The sequence below is a fragment of the Haematobia irritans genome, chromosome 4 (genome assembly GCF_050003625.1).
Source record: "Haematobia irritans isolate KBUSLIRL chromosome 4, ASM5000362v1, whole genome shotgun sequence".
Lineage (NCBI taxonomy): Eukaryota > Metazoa > Arthropoda > Insecta > Diptera > Muscidae > Haematobia > Haematobia irritans.
The window spans coordinates 222,605,570-222,627,211 of record NC_134400.1 but is presented as its reverse complement, the minus strand read 5'-3'; the positions used below and the strand labels follow the sequence as shown (position 1 = coordinate 222,627,211).

Sequence of the window (21,642 nt, the reverse complement as noted above, 5' to 3'; positions counted from 1 at the left end):
TTTTGTATTTATATTACAGAAAAAGGCGCTAAGAACTAAAAAAACCTCGTGGAATTGAGAAAGATGTGAGGGAAAATGCAATTAGCCAGAAAAGATTGTTTTTTGAGTTAGTCTTTATGAAATTGTTTTTACATCCTGGAAAGGAGTAAACGTTTATCACAAACAGTATATACTTTTCTTCCAAATAAACTTCTTTACAGCGAAAAGCAAATTAGAAACGAACTTTGTTTGTCTAAAATTTTGTTTGGGAGGAAAGAATTATTTTTTTTGCGTGTATGTAGCTCCCAAATCATGTTTTGTCCTTAAAGTCGCATCTATGGCTCAAATTCTTAAGGGATGTTAAGAATTTTGTTTGAGTGTAGTTTCAAGTCGGTAGCTTACTTCGTTCGGAAGTCAGAGTGATTTTAATATCGAAAACTTTCGTTAGTCTGAGACCAATGTTTCGAATCGTTACGTATGGCTTGTTTCATTCGGACGTTATTGATATTTCAATAGACGGACGAACACAGGAATATCACTAGATCCACTCAGAATTTCACAACGCTCTCGATAGGAGTGATCTCCAAAAACTCTATCCCAATATTTCGAAAAGGCTCCTGAAATACCCCACTTACATTGGGAATGGCAATGTTTCTGTACCCCTCTATGGTGGTGGTTAAAAAAAAAATTAATCAATATAGTTTACATATTGTGGCTAACACAATCTTAAGTTGATATTTTTTTCTCAGTGCATAAATACATGTGCATTGTAGAACTGTTCATGATAGCTGTCATATGAAATGATGGTTTTGGCATCAAATTGAAAAGGGCTAACTAATAAGTGAGCCATACACGCACGAAATTAGTGATACGAACAAGGATGGACCATACAAAACACTCTTCATTTCCTAATAAATATTTCATGGAACAGAAATAGAAATTCCAAAGGAAGCTTACTTAAGCTATGATATTGTCCATGTTTATGTGCCAAAAGTTGATTTTAATTATTAAGAGAGCAATCACATTATTTGGACCAAACACGAAAGGGACTGAAATCTAATTTCAGCGGTGGCAGTTGGCTAGAAAACCAATTTTCTCATTTATTTCTTTTGTTTGCATTATAGTCGGAGTTTATTAAAGTGTCAACTTAAGGCAGATTAATGCAATAAATTAAACTCCCTAAAACACATACATGCATTGGGGGCGGGGGAGGACTTTAAGTCATCAAGTCACAGGACTGTAAATATAACATAATCTCCCTCCTCCACCTGCCAACAGGAAAGGAATATATACACAGTAGGAGTTTGATCTATCGTCCATGGAGAGGACGTTAAATCTTATAGGACATAAAAGGAAAATATATTTACACGACTTAACTACCGGAAGCCATTGGAAGACGTGAGCTACCGTTGTAAATGTGTGTGTGTTTTAAGAGAATGTAATAAACCAAACTTAAGAGTAACCATGCTCAAGTAAATATTAAGAAATTAGTGCAGTTTAAAAAATTTCAAGAATTAATTAAAATTTTAATGAGAAAATTTACACAAATTTAGAGGAGGAAAGACTTATTTTTCGATTGATTCGGCTGCGAAAGTTCACTCGTATTCCTGTTGAAGCCGTCACTTCGACATTAACCCTTAAATGTGCAGTGTATCTTTTAAGATACAACCAGAAAAAATCTTAAAATTTTGACCGAATTCTATGCAATCAAGTTTGTTGCTTTTAAAGCATCATAACGCAATTTTAAAAAATATATTTTCTGGAAAATCTCCCGTACTTCTGTGTAATCTGAAATCAAAATTTAAAATTTTGCCAGAAAATGAAAACGCCTACAAATAGGAAGTGTAATATTTACCAGAGATAAAAAGTAATTTTGGTAACAAATCTGTGTAGTGTAAAAAGATCTCTATTCTATACTTAAATTAAATTATTTATTTGTGAAAACGTAATTTTGGAGCGGAAAAAGATGAAGATACCTAAACAAATATGCTCGCAAAAAAATTAAAACGTTTGGAAATCGCATGTAGTACACGTTGTTCTTTTGTTCCTTTATAATTTGGATTTTTAAACTGGCATTTATTTCTACGTGAATAGCCTTAAGGTGGGTATTAAGTTCGAGTTTTTTCACTAAAGTGAAAACTAAATCAGTAAAAAAAAAGGCATAACATTATACACATTTGTTGCAGATTTTATTATACTCTTGATGGGGAATAGCCCAAAGCAAGTTTTCACAAAGTTTGTATTCCTTAAAAAGTATTATTGAAGAAAAGTAATCATGAAAAAATGGCGACTTTAGCGGCTAAACTCGATCTTAATACTCACCTTTATTAATAACAGGTTGGCTGATAAGTCCCCGGTCTGACACATAGATGGCGTCGCTAGTATTAAATGCATATTATTTTTATATAGTACCAACCTTCAAATGATTCGAGTCAAAATTTGACGTCTGTAAGTCAATTAGTTTGTGAGATAGAGCGACTTTTGTGAAGCAACTTTTGTTATTGTGAAAAAAATGAAAAAAAAGGAATTTCGTGTTTTGATAAATACTGATTTACGGTGGAAGCAAAAACTTGGCTTGATAATGAGTTTCCGGACTCTGCTCCAGTGAAATCAACAATAATTGAATGGTATGCAGAATTCAAGCGTGGTGAAATGAGCACGGAGGACGGTGAACGCAGTGGACGCCCGAAAGAGGTGGTTACCGACGAAAACATCAAAAAATCCACAAAATGATTTGGAATGACCGTAAAATGAAGTTGATCGAGATAGCAGAGGCCTTAAAGATATCAAAGGAAGGTGTTGGTGATATCATTCATCAACATTTGGGTATGTGGAAGCTCTTTGCAAAATGGGTGCCGCGCGAGCTCACATTTGACCAAAAACAACAACGTGTTGATGATTCTGAGCGGTGTTTGCAGCTGTTAACTCGTAATACACCCGAGTTTTTCCATCGATATGTGACAATGGATGAAACATGGCTCCATCACAACACTCCTGAGTCCAATCGACAGTCGGCTGAGTGGACAGCGACCGGTGAACCGTCTCCGAAGCGTGGAAAGACTCAAAAGTCCGCTGGCAAAGTAATGGCCTCTGTTTTTTGGGATGCGCATGGAATAATTTTTATCGATTATCTTGAGAAGGGAAAACCCATCAACAGTGACTATTATATGGCGTTATTGGAACGTTTGAAGGTCGAAATCGTGGCAAAACGGCCCTATATGAAGAAGAAAAAAGTATTGTTCCACCGTGCCACAAGTCATTGAGAACGATGGCAAAAATTCATGAATTGGGCTTCGAATTGCTTCCCCACCCACCGTATTCTCCAGATCTGGCCCCTAGCGACTTTTTCTTGTTCTCAGACCTCAAAAGGATGCTCGCAGGGAAAAAATTTGGCTGCAATGAAGAGGTGATCGCCGAAACTGAGGCCTATTTTGAGTCAAAACCGAAGGAGTACTACCAAAATGGTATCAACAAATTGGAAGATCGTTATAATCATTGTATCGCTCTTGAAGGGAACTATGTTGAATAATAAAAACGAACTTTGACAAAAAAATGTGTTTTTCTTTGTTAGACCGGGGACTTATCAGCCAACCTGTTATACCGCGAAAAGAAAATGAAAATTCGATAAATGAGATCAGTATGCTAATTTTAATTTTATTGTTTATTTTAAAGAAGCCTCATATTTGGCTCGGAATCAATACCATAATCCTTGAGGGAAGGTCAACATTTTTGGATCAAAGTAAACTTTTTTTTTTGAGCGAAAGAAAAACTACTTTCGAAGAAATTCTTCGACAAAAATATTTTTTTCGGTAAAAAAACATGGTCTAAAATATTATGATCTCTAAGAATAATTTGTTCCCAAATTAAAAGGACATGGCCATCATCTACTACATCCTATTAACCATAAAAAACATTTGTTTTTGTCGGCGAAATAAGGACGCTTTATGAGAAAAAATTATAAATAATTTAGAAAATTTATTTCTTAACTAATTCCTTGTTTATTGGGGTTTTAAATTCTGTGCAATTTTTACGACTTTTTTATACGTTTTGTCCTCATCAAATGTACAGACGTAAGCAAACACGTAATTGCAAATAAAACCAAATGATACAATTTAGAAAAAAAATACGTAGCAAAAAAAGTTATTCAATTACACTCCTTTTCTTTTATGGTCACATAAAATTTCGTGGAATTCTAAAGAATTCTGGGTAAATGTTGGTTTAAATTTGGCTTCAACAAAATGTTCGCTCTTTAAAGAATTCGACTGTGTGACAAATGTTCTAAAATATTGTTCTTTTTCTTTTTTATTATTCTTCTTTACAGTTTGGCGAAGATCTACAATCGGCCATTTTCTTTTTTGGCATGTCAAATAGCCTGGTTAATCCCTTGATATATGGTGCCTTTCATTTGTGTCCCATGAAACGGAAGGCGAGCAACAAGAGTTACAACAACAATGGCACCTACAGTCTCAACAGGTTGGTCAAATAATTTGGAATAATTGAACAAAAATGATTCCTTACTTAGCACAGGCACTCTCTATGTTTCTGCCTTGTTTGTCTGAATGTTTCTTCTCTTTATTAATTTCGAATAAAATCCATGCCCTTGTCCATGTCCTGATTATCCTTTTCCTATGGCCTTTCCTATTTCTTTCCAATTTGTGTTGTCCTTTTGGTTTTCCTCTCTTTTTTTGTGTGGAATTTAAAAACTGCAGATATACTTTCAGAGGTGACTCCCAGAGGACGCCATCGATGTTGACGGCTGTGACGCAAATCGATTGCAATGGACGTCAGGTAAGGAGCTATCGTCAATCGAGCTACTATCGCAGCATAAGCACGGGCAGTACATACAAAGAGAACATTGGCTTGCTACAGACATCATCCAATGGCCAGCATACCCCGGGTCTTATAAGGAAAGCAGGTTCACTGAAAAGTCCCCATCCAAATCAAAGAGCGTCGATTCATGGCCATAACCCAAGGAGACTTCCACTCAATCACCATCATCTAGAGGAAGATGGAGACCCCCCACAGTACCATAATCATTCCACGGAAATAATACAAAATGACAATTCCTGTGGAAGCAATTATAGCACTAGTGATGGCGGTGGTGTTGTGGTCAGCGAGGGACGAGGCGTAGCCTTAGTTCTAAGCTATGATAATCACAGGAATGGTGTGGCAGCAGCAGCAAAGCGATCCAGTACCGGTTCCATGAATGGTGGAAATACAGGTACGATATCCTTTAGTGGCCCTCGTAGGAATGGCTTCAAAAAATCTCCCAATTTGTCTAGCCCCTTGGGTTTGCCCCATCTAATTGGTGGTGGCAATGAGGATAGTGTGTCCAGTGTATGAAAGCTGGAGTACCAAAGAGACCCATGCGTTTCGGCCCTTACAACTACAACAAGAGACTGGTTTTGAAATAAAACGAAGCAACAAACAGTTTTCCAAATATCAAAAAACAAGAAAAAAATAGGGTTGTACATTGCCACCGCCCACAATTCACTCTATGAACGGCACAATTTATTTAAAGTTTAACTTTAAAGAAGCGTTGTATTTCTCTTTTGTTAGCTAATAAGGAATTAATTGTAGAAACTATGGAATATGTATACTTAGTTTTAGGACACTGTTCCTCGTCAGAGTAAATGTGAAAATGTATGCGTTATCAACAAGTATGGCATGAACTGTCGATTTGGAATAGAGAAATCACTACACATCGAATTAGGATGTGGAGAAATCCCCCACCAGATCGATCGTTGTATCTGGATGGGCAAATTTATATATCTCAGCAAAAAAAAAAAAATACTTCCGCAGTAAGAGTTTAGTTGCGCTTTTTGGTATACAATAAAGTATGCAGTGCATCCACACTGCATGAATCGGTGGCAATAACGCTAACGAGTAGGCAAACTAGTTTATGATCATTCGTTTACGTTTGCAACCAATTCATGCAGTATAGATGCATGGAAGGTAGTGCTGCTTTCCTTCATACCAACAATGGTATAAAATAGGAAACTCAAGATTATATCCCAGCAAAAAATGGAGCACTATTTTAGCAGTATTGTAAGGGAGAGAGGCAGTACCAACTGCTTACAAAACAACCGAATCAGCGGTTGTTTTGTAAGCTGATATAAATCGATGTACCGATTTATATCAGCTTCAACATAGCGCTGATATAATTGCTCATTTCAATAACAATATTGCTCAGAAGTGAACAATATTGTTATTGGTATGAAGGAAACTACCTTTCGCGCATCTATACTGCATGAATTGGTTGTGTAGGGACTTTATTTTACTTCACTGTATAATATTTTTACTTTGTTTATTTAGTTTTAAATAACTTGGTTACCATTCCTTGTGTTTTTCAAGAAAAAATCATTTTTTGAGAACCCGAATAAAGAAAGCAGATACATTTTACTTAATTACAATCATCCGCTACAGGTTGCAATAACGTAAACGAATGATCATAAAATGTTTTGATTACTCGTTTACGTTATTGCCGCCGATACATGCAGTGTGGATGCACTGCCTACTTTATTGTATACCAAAAAGCGCAACTAAATTTTACTGCTGAACTTTTTTTTTGCTGGGATATCACTTCTGAGAAATATTCCTAATAAAATCAATCAATGCTATGAGGAAGCTGCTCTAACTCGGAACATCGCCCACAAAAATCAGTGCTGGTAGGGTTGTTTTGTAAACAGTTTGTACTGCCTCTCTCCCTTACGATCCTGCTGAAATAGTGCTCCATTTCTTGATGGGGTGTTTATCTGATGCTAAATTTAACTTATGTTTATTGCAAAAAATTTATTTTGTATTTATTTAATTTTTTTTAACTAAACGTAGGTATTAATGTCAATGACCGTACAAATAAGTACAATTATAACTAAAGCGGGTGATAATTTTCCTAAAACTCTCAAATATAGTATGTTAAGACTGAACTTCTGCGATTACAACACCTATAAAACACTATGAACTGCCTCGTTCGAAAATTCAAATAAATTGTATGCAATTTTTTGAGATTTGCACAATGCGTTATTAAAACAAAGGAAACTTAACTACGATTTATGACACCGCACCCTATCATTGAAGAAAATATGAACTAAAAGTAAAGAAAGAAATCATTGGTACCAAAACATGACAATTTTTACTATAGAATAGTTAATTCTTACAAATTTTGGTAAATCATTCTGCTATATTGAATTTATGTGTACGACCATTCAACTTTATATCCACGATTAGTTCATAAAATTTTCAGTTAAAAGAAATTGGACTGAAAAAGATATTTAGGTGATATTAAAGATTACGCAACCTAAATTTTAGGATGCGCAATATATAATACATTAAGGACAAATTTCTTGAAAATAATGATATTTTAATTAAAAAAAAAAGCTTTTTATCTTTGCATCAACATTTTTTTATTAAATTTAGAACACAAATTTTGAAAATTAGCCGTATGTCTTTGTACTAAGACAAATATTTCTTAAAGTAGAGAAAACCATTTTTGATTTAAAGAAATCGTCTTTAATTAACTGCAATATTGAATCTTTAGATTTAACACCGTGCACCGTGGTGCAATGGTTAGCATGCCCGCCTTGCATACACAAGGTCGTGGGTTCGATTCCTGCTTCGACCCAACACCAAAAAAATTTTCAGCGGTGGATTATCCCACCTTAGTAATGCTGGTGACATTTCTGAGGGTATCAAAACTTCTCTAAGTGGTTTCACTGCAATGTGGAACGCCGTTCGGACTCGGCTATAAAAAGGAGGTCCCTTGTCATTGAGCTTAACATGGAATCGGGCAGCACTCAGTGATAAGAGAGAAGTTCACCAATGTGGTATCACAATGGACTAAATAGTCTATGTGAGCCTGATACATCGGGCTGTCACCTAACCTAACCTAACATAGATTTAGCATCTTTGGTCTAAAGTTCGTTTTTTTTTGGAATTAGAAAAACATTTTTTCCTTTGAAGCATCCGATATAATTTGGATTTTTAAACTGGCATTTGTTTGAATAGCTTTATTAATATACCGCGAAAAGAGAATGAAAATTCCAGATGGGTCGCTAAAAAAATGACTTTATTATAATAAATACCAAAATCCTTAAGGGAAGGTCAAAATCCTTGGATCCAAGTAAACTTTTTGTGAGTGTAGAAAATTTAAAAAAAATATATAAAACTTAACCACATCCAAATAATTTTTTGCTATAAAAAATATTTAAATTTACACTGAAAATAAAGCATGTCCGGTTCCAATGATTTTGTCTTTACTTTAAAAATTTTGGTATTGACACCGAGCCAAAGAAGCGGAGAATAAAAGTAAGGATACTTTTAAGACACAATTCTCTTTTAAATTTGAGTTTTGTGTACTTGTTTCCAGCAAATTTTAATTTTTCGCTTTTTCAGTTTTTTTTTCTTCATATGCTATCAAAGACCTTTAAAAACGAGTTAACGACAACTTTATTTTCCAAATTAAGACTCGACTTCCAGTAGAAATTATGCTATGTTTCAAGTAAAAACATATTTAAAATAAAGTGTTGAAAAACTTGTCCTATATTTGAACGATTTTTTGCTTTGTAGTCAAGATGCCAAAAGACAACAAATTTAAAGACAATTTCATTAAATTTAAAGATTTTTTCTGAATTATTAAAGTCAAGTTGACCTTAGCCCAAACATTTTTTCTTTCATGTTATGATACCCATTTTTAAGTGAAATCACTTACTTAAAAGGACAATACGACTTCATTGAAAAGTTTATCGACTTTTGGACAACGAAAAAAACTTTATATTGGAGAAATACGTCTTCTATGCTAAGCTAAATTTGCATTCGTATTTTAAAGACATGAAATCTTTGACCTCACGACAATATTTTTTTCAGTGTAGCATCAGTTTAACGGTGGATTTTTTTTTTTTGTGTATTGGCCATATTTCTAAATCATTACTGTGACATTGTTTGCAACTACCATTTTCGCGTAGTCAGAATAACTGTCGGAAAAAATTAAAAATTATATTCTCAAAGAGGGTAGTAAATAAAAATGTAGTGATCTCGAAGAAAAATTCTTTTCCTGGTGAAAAAAAGAACCACTTAGGCGAAATGGTTAGTGTGGTCGTTTCATATAAAAAGGTCATGAGTTTTCCCCCAATTTTGCTCAAACACCAAAACATTTTTGAGGAAAAGTTTCTATCCTCTTTTTTGAAATTTCATATTCTACTCCATTTCAAAACATCTCTAAATAGCTTGATTTCTTTTCTTGCCAATGAAATTTTAGAAGTTTTCAGGGCAAACAAAGTATGTTAGGAATGAACGTGAAAACGGGTATCACGAATAAAGATTTATTTACATTTAACGAAACATCTTTAACAAGAAATGAAAACTTCGTTTGTCTAAAATTTCGTTTCGGAGAAAAGACTTTTTTTTGGAGTACACATACAAATGTTAAGAGAGAAAAAGTTAAAAAGTTAATCTAATAACAAGTATTATACAAAAAATATTCGATTTAATCACAAAGCCAGTTGGGTTGCTAAACAATTTCTTTATTTTAAAGAAGTCGTATCTTTGGCGCGGAATCAATACCAAAATCCTTAAACGAAGGTTAAAATCTTTGGATCCAAGTAAACTTTTTTTTGAGTGTACATGGAAAATTTGCACATAATTTAAATTTGTTATTAGAAGTTTTGCTTCTAAATTTCATCATGCCTCTCATTAATCAGCATTCTGTGAAATTTAGTTTAATTTGAAACATACAAAAAAAACTTCAGTAGAAACTTTGCCCATCTTGCCATAACAAACAGTTCATGCTATACGATAAACAAGTACTTAAGTTATAAGGCAAATGTAAGGCTGTGTTATTTAACGCAAAACTTTAATTAAATTTTAATGGAAATAAAAATAATTAAAAATATTACCAAAAGGAGAGGGCTCAATTCCATAGATAGTTAAGAGTATGTATAATATTTACATAATTATAAAGATTATTAAAGACAATATTTTAGTTTAATGAGAATCTACTGTAACTACAGAGTAAGTTAAAAGCAAATCCTTATTTAAACACTTAATAGGTAATTAAAAAAAAAAAAAACAATATTCTTATTAAGTTCTTAGACTCATTACTGCAAATTATTCGTCAATACAAAAAGATGTTAATCGTTGCGCCCACCTATCCATGAAGTCCTGTGTCATAGGATGTAATGTTTTAAATATGTTAACATAGTTTGTATAGAAATGGATATTGATGTTGTAGGGGTAGATTAATATGTAACGTTGAGAGCAAAAATGGTTTATGTATAAAAAAAGAAATTGAATAATTCCCAAAATCAATATTTAGTCTAATTTATATTTATACTCAAAGAAAAAGTTTGTAGGAATAGCAAAAATGTTAGATTTTTCAGCATTTTTGTCTGCTAAAAAATTACAAACTATTGCTGTTTAAATATAAAAAAGTTTTATTCAGAAAATGTTACTGCTTACTTGAAAGATTTTAGCCGAATAATAAACTACCAATGTTTAGAAAAAGGCGCAACGAACGTGCTTTCGAATAATGACAGGTCTACTGGTAATAAGTGAAGATAAACACTAAATTCGTCTTTCAAAAGCGATCAACATTAAAACAAGTATAAACGGCCGTAAGTTCGGCCAGGCCGAATCTTATGTACCCTCCACCATGGATTGCGTAGAAACTTCTACGAAAGACTGTCACCCACAATCAAATTACTTGGGTTGTGGTATTTTAATCGTTTTCTAAATTATGAGTTAGTCCATACGTGGTATATATTAGACAAAAAAGGTATGTGTAGGTAAGTCTACAAATAATTAGGAATCGATATGGACTTTTGCACGGTACGTAGGGAGCCAGAATTGAAATATGGGGGTCGCTTATATGAGGGCTATATACAATTAGTGATATGGACCAACTTTTGTGTGATTGGGGATCGATTTATCTGAGGGCTATACATAACTATAGACCGATATGGACCTAGTTAGGCATGGTTGTTAACGGCCATATACTAGCACAATGTACCAAATTTCAACTGACTCGGAAGAAATTTGCTCCTCCAAGAGGCTCCAAAACCAAATCTTGGAATCGGTTTATATGGGGGCTATATATGATTATGGACTGATATGGACCTCTTTCGGCATGGTTGTTAAATATCATATACTACCACCACGTACAAAATTTCAACCAGATCGGATGAATTTCGCTTCTCCAAAAGGCACCGCAGGTCAAAACTGGGGATCGGTTTATATGGGGGCTATATATAATTATGGACTGATATGAACCAATTCCTCCATGTTTGTTGGATACCATATACTAACATCACGTACCAAATTTCAACCGAATGGGAAGAATTTTGCTCTTCCAAGGTGCTCTGGAGGTCAAATCTGGTGATCGGTTTATATGGGGGCTATATATAATTATGGACCGATATCGACCAATTTTTGCATGGGTGTTTGAGGCCATATATTAACATCACGTACCAAATTTCAACTGAATCAGATGAATTTTGGTCTTCCAAGAGGCTCCAGAGGTCAAATCTGTTGATCGGTTTATATGGGGGCTATATATAATTATGGACCGATATGGACCAATTTTTGCATGGTTATTAGAGACCATATACTAACACCATGTACCAAATTTCAGCCGGATCGGATGAAATTTGCTTCTCTTAGAGGCTCCGCAATCCAAATCTGTTGATCGGTTTATATGGGGGCTATACGTAAAAGTGGACCGATATGGCCCATTTGCAATACCATCCGACCTACATCAATAACAACTACTTGTGCCAAGTTTCAAGTCGATAGCTTGTTTCGTTCGGAAGTTAGCGTGATTTCAACAGACGGACGGACGGACGGACGGACATGCTCAGATCGACTCAGAATTTCACCACGACCCAGAATATATATACTTTATGGGGTCTTAGATCAATATTTCGAAGTGTTACAAACGGAATGACAAAGTTTATATACCCCCCCATCCTATGGTGGAGGGTATAAAAATAATAAACTAGTAAAAGGATAACACAGTGGGAGCATAACAAAAGAAGGAGGATATGACTCAAACCACTAATTTAGTTATGGTGTTTTTGTTTTCTTCTTTCAAATAAATAACCAAACTAAATTATCCCGAATATTGGACAAAAACAAGGCATAATTGATTTATATGAAAATGAAAACGGCGACTGCTTAGCCTGTTACAGTTATATTCTTATGGCTATATTCATAATAATTTACCGACAGTTAATCGAAGGAATTTGTATGGCAATAGTAGGTTTAAAGTTTACGTTAACTTTTATGAATATGGGTGTTATACTTTAAGGTCTAGCCGACAATGTTCGCTATTTCAGCAAACGGTGATAGCTTTGCCCTTTTCGGGAGATTTTTTGATGTTCTCACCCTTATTTATTTCATATTAGATAAGAAGTTTTTGTCTTCATTTTAGCAAAAAAAAAAAAAACACACCTTGTTGAAACACTCGATTCTTGCTTGCTAAATCCAAATCCAAAAAATGTTTGCTATTATCACTCATAAAAAGTCTGCTTTATATATATACCTTTGTACTCCAGGGTCTAAGAAATAACAAATTATAAAATATTTAGGTTATAAGTTTTTCCTCAAAGCATATTTAAGAACCAAAAGTAGAATTTGGAATATTTTTGCACTGTTATATACTTACAAGCTCCTAAATGCGATCAGCAAACATTTTGTTTGCTGTTATGCCCCAATTTAATAATGGGTGGTTAAAATTTCAAGGGCCGATGTTGATTTTGAATTAAACACAAACTATTTAGGAAATTATTGTAATTTTATTTCATTATGATATATTGGTATTACTCAATTATGTATGGAACAAAATATCGGCCAAATGGGCGCCGCGATCTCGGTGGCACATCTTCATTAGTCTTGGGCAAAATCGTTCACGGTAGTGATTCGGACTCATCGTTCCTTTTGTACAAAGGAACTAGTTCCTTCAAATCGTTCCTTTTCGTTCCGGACTTGTATATTTGTCATCACTGTCATCTACCAAAGACAGACATTACATTGTTTACTTAGTGTAATGAAGTTCGTGGTCAATTGAAAGATACAAAAATATGGAAAATTGAGTGAAATTACTTCAAATAGTTTATAGTAATATAGTAAGAAAAAAATTAAAGGAATGGAAAATTTAAGGAAGTAACTAAATTCAGGAAGCCAAACTCTTTGGATGGATTTTTGGATTGAATAATACTATACTCTGCGCAAAATTATTCATTGCAAGAAATTATGATTTTTTTTGTCGTTTGTGAAGAGCCTGAGATGGAATTAATGATTCTATTAAATAGAATCAATGATTTAAATACATACGCGCCAAAATGAATGTAAAAAAACAGAAGTAAAAAAATCGAACTGCGATCCGAGGAACGATGGAGCGTAAATTGAAAATAAAACTAAATGACAAAAGGAACGATGAGAACGAAAGAGATGGAACTAGTGACAGTCGTTCCTTTTAGTGAACCGTTCATTGGAACTAGTTCGTTCCGGAACGACACAAGACTAATCTTCATCCGATGGTCCAAATTTTCGATGACGCTGAGGCATAATGGAGGTTCTATGCCGTTAATTTGCGGAATTATCTCATCCTTTAGATCTTGAATTGTTGCTGGCTTATCGACGTACACCTTTTCTTTCAAATAACCCCAAAGAAAAAAGTCCAACGGTGTCAATTCACATGATCTTGGGGGGCCAATTGACATCGCCATTACGTGAGATAACACGGCCATTGAATTTGTTGCTCAAAAGAGCCATTGTTTCGTTAGCTGTGTGGCAAGTGGCACCGTCCTGCTGAAACCACATATTGTCCATATCCATATCTTCCAATTCGGGCCATAAAAAGTTCGTTATCATCTCACGATAGCGAACACCATTCACAGTAACTGCCTGACCGGCCTCATTTTGGAAAAAATACGGCCCGATAATGACGCCAGCCCGTAAACCGCACCGAACAGTCACTCTTTGTGGGTGCATTGGTTTTTCGACAATCACTCTTGGATTCTCATTCGCCCAAATGTGGCAATTCTGTTTATTGACGAATCCACTGAGGTGAAAATGTGCCTCATCACTGAAGATGATTTTCTTCGAAAATTGATCATCCACTGTTGCCATTTCTTGGAACCATTCTGCCCATTCACGACGTCCATGGTTCAAATTGAGTAAGTCTGTAATAGAGATATGTCAAATAAAATTCAGAAAAAAACTTACCATTTAACCACCCTTTATAGAAAAAAAATTCTCTAAAATTTTTCCAACTAACATTTTGAGTTTTAGAAAATATTCAGTTAAAAATGTAATTGATATTTCAATTTTTGATAATTTTTTAATTGACTTTCAATTATTTTTTTAATTGATTTTCAATTAATTTTTTAACTGGTACTATCATTTCTCTTATTGAAGACATTTCAATTAAAAAATTAATTGAAAATGGTAGGTCTCACGCACACTCACGAAAAGAAAAATTGTACTCACGCACGAAAATGTCGTGACTCACGAAAAATACCGTGATTCACGAAAAATATCGTGACTCACGAGAAATGTCGTGACTCACGAATAATTTTATGAGTAATTTGCCTGAGGGACGTGTCTGAAATCATGAGCACGATTAAAATCGAGCGCGTTATTAAACTCTTAACATCGTAGGTGTCACTAAAATTGTAAATGAATTTAACTCTTGAGCGTTATATGTTAGTGAGCGGGATTATTTTCGTGAGCGTAGTTCGTTACTCACGCACAATCACGAAGATATTATTTTCCTGACTCTCGCTCACGCACGACATTTTGGATTGCTAATCACGCACACTCACACCGTTGCCATGTGCGTGCCTCACGACTCACGCGTGAGTCACGACAATTTCGTGTCACGTGCACACCTCTAATAGGTATTCATAAAATATTGTTTTAATTATGTTGCAATAGCCCCTAAGTTGACATTTTAATTTGTCTCTGCCAAACTAAAACATGGTTTAGTGTAATCGAGCTTAGCAAATGGCAGACAATGTTTGCTATTTCAGCAAACAGTGACGGCTTGCCTTTTTTCAGCAGACTTATTGCTTGTTTAGAAGACTTTAACTCTAACAAATTTTTTTGGGTGTAATAAAACTTTTTTATATGAGTGTATAATATTTTAATTCAGCAGTAAAGTTAATTAAAAACCAATTTTCCATTGTTGAAATAGCTGTTTATTTTTAGTCTAAATAGTAAAAAACTGTTAAAAAATCTAACGTTTTTGCCTTCCGTCTATAGAGAGTAGAACAAATAATTGTTGGACCACCCTCATTCATTTCATATTAGGCAAGAAGTTTTTATCACCATATTCTCGGAATCTGGCCGATCAAGTTTTCAAAATCAAAAAAAAAAAACCTCATTTACATCCTCCAAATTTTCGCGTAGCTTTAAAACATAATCTATTCTTGCTCTCAACGGTACTGGGGTTTCGTAAGCATTATGATAAGCAACCGTTTAAATTACATTAAAAGATGTTTTCAATAGAAATCATGTGTTAAAGTTCCATATACTAAAAGTCCTATTCATAAGAATCTTAATTGAAGTGATGGCTGTAAGCTTTCTAGTTAAGTAAGTTTATTGTTAAGTCTATTGTCTAAAAAACAAAAAAAAAAAAACGAAAATCATATAAATTTAATATATTTATTTAGATTCCTAAAGTGTAACGAAGCAAAAAATAGAAATACTTGATATTTTATGGTAATTAGAACGTTTTGTTGGACCTTTTTTTAGGTATAGTCACAAAGAAATCAGTTAAACTGAATAAAAAATATTTTTCATAGAATTAAACTAGGCCAAGGGAGCATGGATAGTTAGGTCTATGACAATATGAGTATGTTATGTGAAATCCCTCTGTTAAAAACACTCTGTAAAATTTTAAAACCAGCGCTATTTTTCTACGACTAGAAAAAATTGATTTTTTTTTTTCTAAATTGGAAAAGCCCAATTATCAAATTAAAAAAAAAAAAAACTAAGTCCAAGGACGAGAATTTGACTCTTTATGGCTACTCCGAAATATGCTATGATAAAGCAGCTCCTTTGAACTAAAAATAGAACCGCACTATTTGGTAGAAGCCAAGTTAATGACCTTAAACATAATCTCGTCGAGGCAAACGAGTCGTCAAAAATCACTCATTGTTGATATTTCTACAGCGAGAATCTTTCGTATAACAATTGTTTCAGAGTTGAACAAAAATGAGTTAATGACAATGTTCGAGGTTTTGGAGCCAATATATCTTAAACTTTTAATTTGAGTTTTATTTAGAGTGATCAAAAAACCGGTTTTTATGAAAGTCGGTTTTTCTCGGTTCTAAAAACCCGGTTCGTGTTTTAAAACCAGTGGGCGGTATTTTAAAAATTAAATAAACGGCATAACCGGTCCCACCGGTTTTTCCCCAAAAGTAGCAAAAACTCATAATTTAATATAAATGAAGGAAAAATACTTCAGTGTTTTAATGTAAAAATTAAATTCCTTGGCTGTAATTGCGGTAACAAGACACTAGATAAACATGTTGGATTTTTTTTATTTTTTGGTTCCTTTTGCTTTTTGTGAATATTGTGAACGACGATGTTGAAGACAACTAAAAATTTTTGTTTTTCAAAATATTCACAAACAGAGCTCATTTTCTACAGAAAGATACGCCAAATTAAGTCGAATAATAACGTAAGAAATAGCATAGATTTTGTTGACAAAATATACGCTCCTAATTGAATAAACACGATTTGCTTATATTTCATTGAAATATCTCTGGGATTTCTTTAGAAAACCAACGTATTTTATTTGACATCTTGGAATAATACTATATGGGAAGTGTTCAGAAACAAGTTGGAAGCGCAGAAAATACATTCGAGATGTTACACTGAAAATAAAAAACCGAAAACCGGTTTTTATGATATTAAAAAGAGCGGTTCTACCGGTCCACCGAAAATGGGATTTTATACAAAACCGACAATCGGTGCAAAACGAAAAACCGGTCCACCGGTTTTCACCGACCGGTTTTGATCACTCTAGTTTTATTCTAAACGTTTCGATTATGAGTTTCACGACTGGACAATAAAAAAAATTGTATCAACCAAGTCTCATAATTCTACGAAGTAAACTGTTGCCTTCAATACTCTACAACTAATAACATGCTATCATAAGACTTCTGCCGGGCATTTACAACATCCATAGGAAAAAGTCTGCTATTATATTTTTACAATGAATGGTATAATGAATAACAATTCTTAAATATTTTCAGGTCTTAATTAGAGAAAAATTGGAGTATTGAGCTAATATTAGATATGTTCTTAATTTTATTGCTTGTTTCGGCCGAACTAAAACATATTGTATTGTAATCGACTTTAAAAATTTGTCGACAATGATTGCAGTATTCTATAAAGAAATTAATGTTGGCCAAACCCGATCGCCTTTCGACACCGATACAAAACATCATTAAAACTAAGTAAGACCGAAAGTTCGAGCGCACCGAATCACATACACTCCCAACCATAAACTGCTTACAAACTTTTACAAACAACAGTAGTTCACACTCCCATTACGTTGAGTTATGTTAATAGGGATCCTACTTCTGTGGTAAGACTGTTAATTCATTTTATTTATTCTGGCAAAATTATTTCGTTCCTCGAATTAAGTTTATCGATTCATCACCCATTGCTGCAATTCATCATAGTTTACGGACTATCTTAAAATATTTAGAGATTTTTCATTTAAAAATGGAGTTTACAAATGTTAATTTTCTCATCAAGATGACTTTTTTTGTCCTCTTCCTATTACTTGGTTAAACGAACGCTAAATTTAACTTATTTTTATTGGAAAAAATATTTGTTTGAAGCCATATTTTATATTTTTTTCCGAAAATTTCCACAGCCCAATGAAATTTTTCTTCTATTAAGTATGTCTCAAACATTTTATGAACTTATCGTGGGTATTAAGTTCAATGACCGCGCACACGTTCAATATGAACTAACGCAAAAAAAATTTTCGCACGATTCCCAAAAATAGTAAGAATGAAGAGATAACCTGAAATTTGGATAGGATATGGATGGACAAAAGGTGATGAACCTTCGTTTCGTATTATTTGCCACGTCTATAATATGTATAGGAGTGGTGTAGTTCTCTCAAATATCCAAAAAATGCTAACAGCATATCACCGCTGAGAAATGTAGGGTTAATATGAAACAGCGATTTAGCATATGACCCTATCTATGAGAAGAACTCAAACAATCTATACAACTCGGTGTTCAGTGGACTGATTTGTTTAAAGTTTCTGGTTTTTGCATTTTGTTCAAAACGACGCATTTCCGTAGAGCATACTCTATTTCATAGGCTTTTCAAGCATGCTAATTCCCATATTTATGTACATTTAAACATTAATTGCTGCACATGTATTGTGTATTATTGTATCTATAGTTAAGTATTTACACATTATTCTTAAGAAAAATAACTCATATATATTTATCATACAAAATAAAATATTTTCTTCTGATAAAGATTATCAACGAAATTTTATTCAATAAAAGTTTATATATGTATTTTTGAGTGTAACATCTGTGGCGTTTATTTTTTTCACAAGTACATTCGTAGGTAAGTAATAATGTCTTCCTGTTAAGTATTAGCATTTATACACTCATAGAAAAGTCTAAAGTAACATCCAGGAATGTAATGTAGATGGAAGTTTTTGAGTCTTCATAAGGCCGCTTGGTCCAATTCTCTGCAAACGAAATTTTTCAACATTATTGCCATTTTGCATACAACCTCAGCAAATATCATTAAAATGATGGTGAAAGCCATGTCTGCTCAGAATCAAAGTAGTGTAAAGCCTTCGAGGCCAATTAATATAGTATTCTTAACAAGTAATGGAGCTTTTGAATAATTTTTATACCCACCACCGTAGAATGGTGACGGGGGTATAATAAGTTTGTCATTCCGTTTGTAACACATCGAAATATCGATTTCCGACTATATAAAGTATATATATTCTTGATCAGAGAGAAATTCTAAGACGATATAACGATGTCCGTCTGTACGTCTGTCTGTTGTAATCACGCTACAGTCTTCAATAATAAAGCAATCGTGCTGAAATTTTGCACAAACTCGTCTTTTGTCTGCAGGCAGGTCAAGTTCGAAGATGGGCTATATCGGTCCAGGTTTTGATATAGTCCCCATATAAACCGACCTCCCGATTTGGGGTCTTGGGCTTATAGAAATCGTAGTTTTTATCCAATTTGCCTGAAATTTGAAATCTAGAGGTATTTTATGACCATAAAGAGGTGTGCCAAAAATGATGAGTATCGGTTCAGGTTTTGGTATAGCTCCCATATAGACCTATCTCCCGATTTTACTTCTTGGGCTTATAGAAACCGCAGTTCTTATTAAATTGACCTGAAATTGGAAATCTAGAGGTATTGTAGGACCACAAATACGTCTGCCAAAAATTGTGAGTATCGGTCCATGTTTTGGTATGGTCCCCATATAAAACGACCTCCCGATTTGGGGTCTTGGGCTTCTAGAATCCGAAGTTTTCATCCTATTTGCCTGAAATTGGAAATCTAGAGGTATTTTAGGACCATAAAGAGGTGTGTCCATATTTTGGTATAGCCCCCACATAGACCGATTTCCCGATTTTACTTCTTGGGCTTCTCGAATCCGAAGTTTTCATCCTATTTGCCTGCAATTGGAAATCTAGAGGTATTTTCGGATCATAAAGAGGTGTGCCGAAAACGGTGAGTATCGGTTCATATTTTAGTATAGCTCCCATAAGAACGATCTCCCGATTTAACTCCTTGGGTTTCTAGAAAGCGTAGTTTTTATCTGATTTGCCTAAAATTGTAAATATTCTCGTATTTTAGGCTCACAAAAAAGTGTATCGGATTAAGTTTTTATCGGTCCATTTGGTAATGCCTCCATATAGGCCGACTTCACTTCTTGAGGGTGTAGAAGGCGCACTGATCATGAAAATTGCTTGAAACTCAATGTAAAATTTCCAGATTTTACTTCTACAGATGTAAGATTTTAAATCAAGACGTTATTTTATAATTTTCTTGCACACTTGCAAGAGATGTTAATGATTCCTCTAAAACTCAAACAAAAATGGTTCTTATAAATCCAGAATCTGATATAGTCCTCATAGGTGAAATCTTTAAATTTATCTTCGGGAAGTGTCCTCAAATCCTCAAGCCCTCCTGAAATTTCAAAGGAAACCCTAATATTTGGCTCATGGTGGTGGGTATTTAAGATTCGGCCCGGCCGAACTTAGTGCTGTATATACTTGTTTAATATTAATTCAACATTAACCCTGCTTTGGTAATCTAACACGTACCCGAATCTCTAGCATAGAATGAAGCCGACCCATTTTGTCGATGGCGGTTGTTATTATTCTCCATTTCCTCCTCGCGGCGTTTCATAATTCATTAAAATCGTAGATTGTAATATCTACGTATATGGTATCTCGGTGTCAAACGCTAATCCATAGATAGAGAATGCGTCCAGAGTGATGGGTCGGTTAGCATAGGACCAGTCCTGGGAGCTAATCACGGCATTCGAAATCTAAATTTTTCGGATCACGGGAGTCGATATCGAGTTTTTTTGATCGACAATTTTTACGATTGGTAAATTGCAATCGTAAAACATTTTTCACTTGTTTTTTACATTGTTTTGGCCATATGGGAATAGTAAATATATTAGTTTTAGTTCGAATTGTTGGTAATTGGTAGTAAATTTACATATAATGAACATATTTTGAATATTTAGGACTGATGCAACACCAATAAACGTTAAACAAAAATTGGTCATAGTCGAGTTCGGGAGCGAGCATCCTAGCTTGCCAAAAAACCATATATAAAGTACACATGCTAGATCGATATCCAAGAAATTGTGATCAACCAATTACCGTACCATTCCGTGACAACATAACGCTTCTGGACCACCTTGTAAGAATAGTGAATGATGAAGGCTTCCACTGGCAAAAAGTTTTAAGACGGCAGACAATTGTAAAGCGATAGAATGTCACCAAAAATTATTTTCCATTTGAACGCCTCCTTCGTCAGCCGAAATCGTCCATTGAGCTTCTAAAGGTGCTTTCTAACAGTGCACGCCATTTCAAACCCATGTACTTACACCAATAACAATGTGCACTTTTATTCCTTATTTGCCACCGAATTATTTTACATTCATCTCATCCTCCAATTATCATCCTGTTGGCAATGCTAGAGAAATTGCATCAAATTTCGATCGAATGCCGTGATCCAAACTTTTAATCGTATCGACAATTTTTTCGATACGATTATGAATTCGATATCGAATGCCGTGATTAGCCCCCTGGTCAAAATGTGTGAAAGGGGCTGGTCACGTTAACATGAGTTTGTCTTTAACAGAGAATATTTACACTTTAGGACACCACTTTGATTTATTTCAAAGGACATGTCATGTCCACGAATCGCATCAGAAAGGAAAAACTTGGGAGTATTATTCTGATAATTACAGCAAATGTGTAGATCCAGTAAGATTTTAATAACAAGAGAGTATAGATAACTTAAAAATTGCGATAAACTGGAGAACTGGTACTATTTACACAAGTTTTAAACAATTTTCTCTCTATTCTGAGTTCAATCATTCAGGATGAGTACAGTAAATATTTATAGCCGCTC

At 34.2% G+C, this 21,642-nt stretch overlaps 1 protein-coding gene across 2 annotated transcripts in view; it reads left to right on the top strand.

Annotated features, from left to right (window-relative positions):
• CrzR (corazonin receptor) overlaps positions 1-18,541 on the top strand; it is a 100,617-nt gene extending 82,076 nt beyond the window's left edge. The window contains exons 5-6 of one of the 2 annotated variants that reach the window (XM_075308594.1): positions 4,301-4,452; positions 4,701-18,541. In XM_075308594.1, the coding sequence (XP_075164709.1) occupies positions 4,301-4,452; positions 4,701-5,322 (774 nt within the window). In that variant the 3' untranslated portion in view covers positions 5,323-18,541. Of the gene's footprint in view, positions 1-4,300; positions 4,453-4,688 lie in introns of both variants that reach the window. The other variant, XM_075308593.1, reaches the window with a different exon arrangement.
• Positions 18,542-21,642: the final 3,101 nt, after the last annotated feature.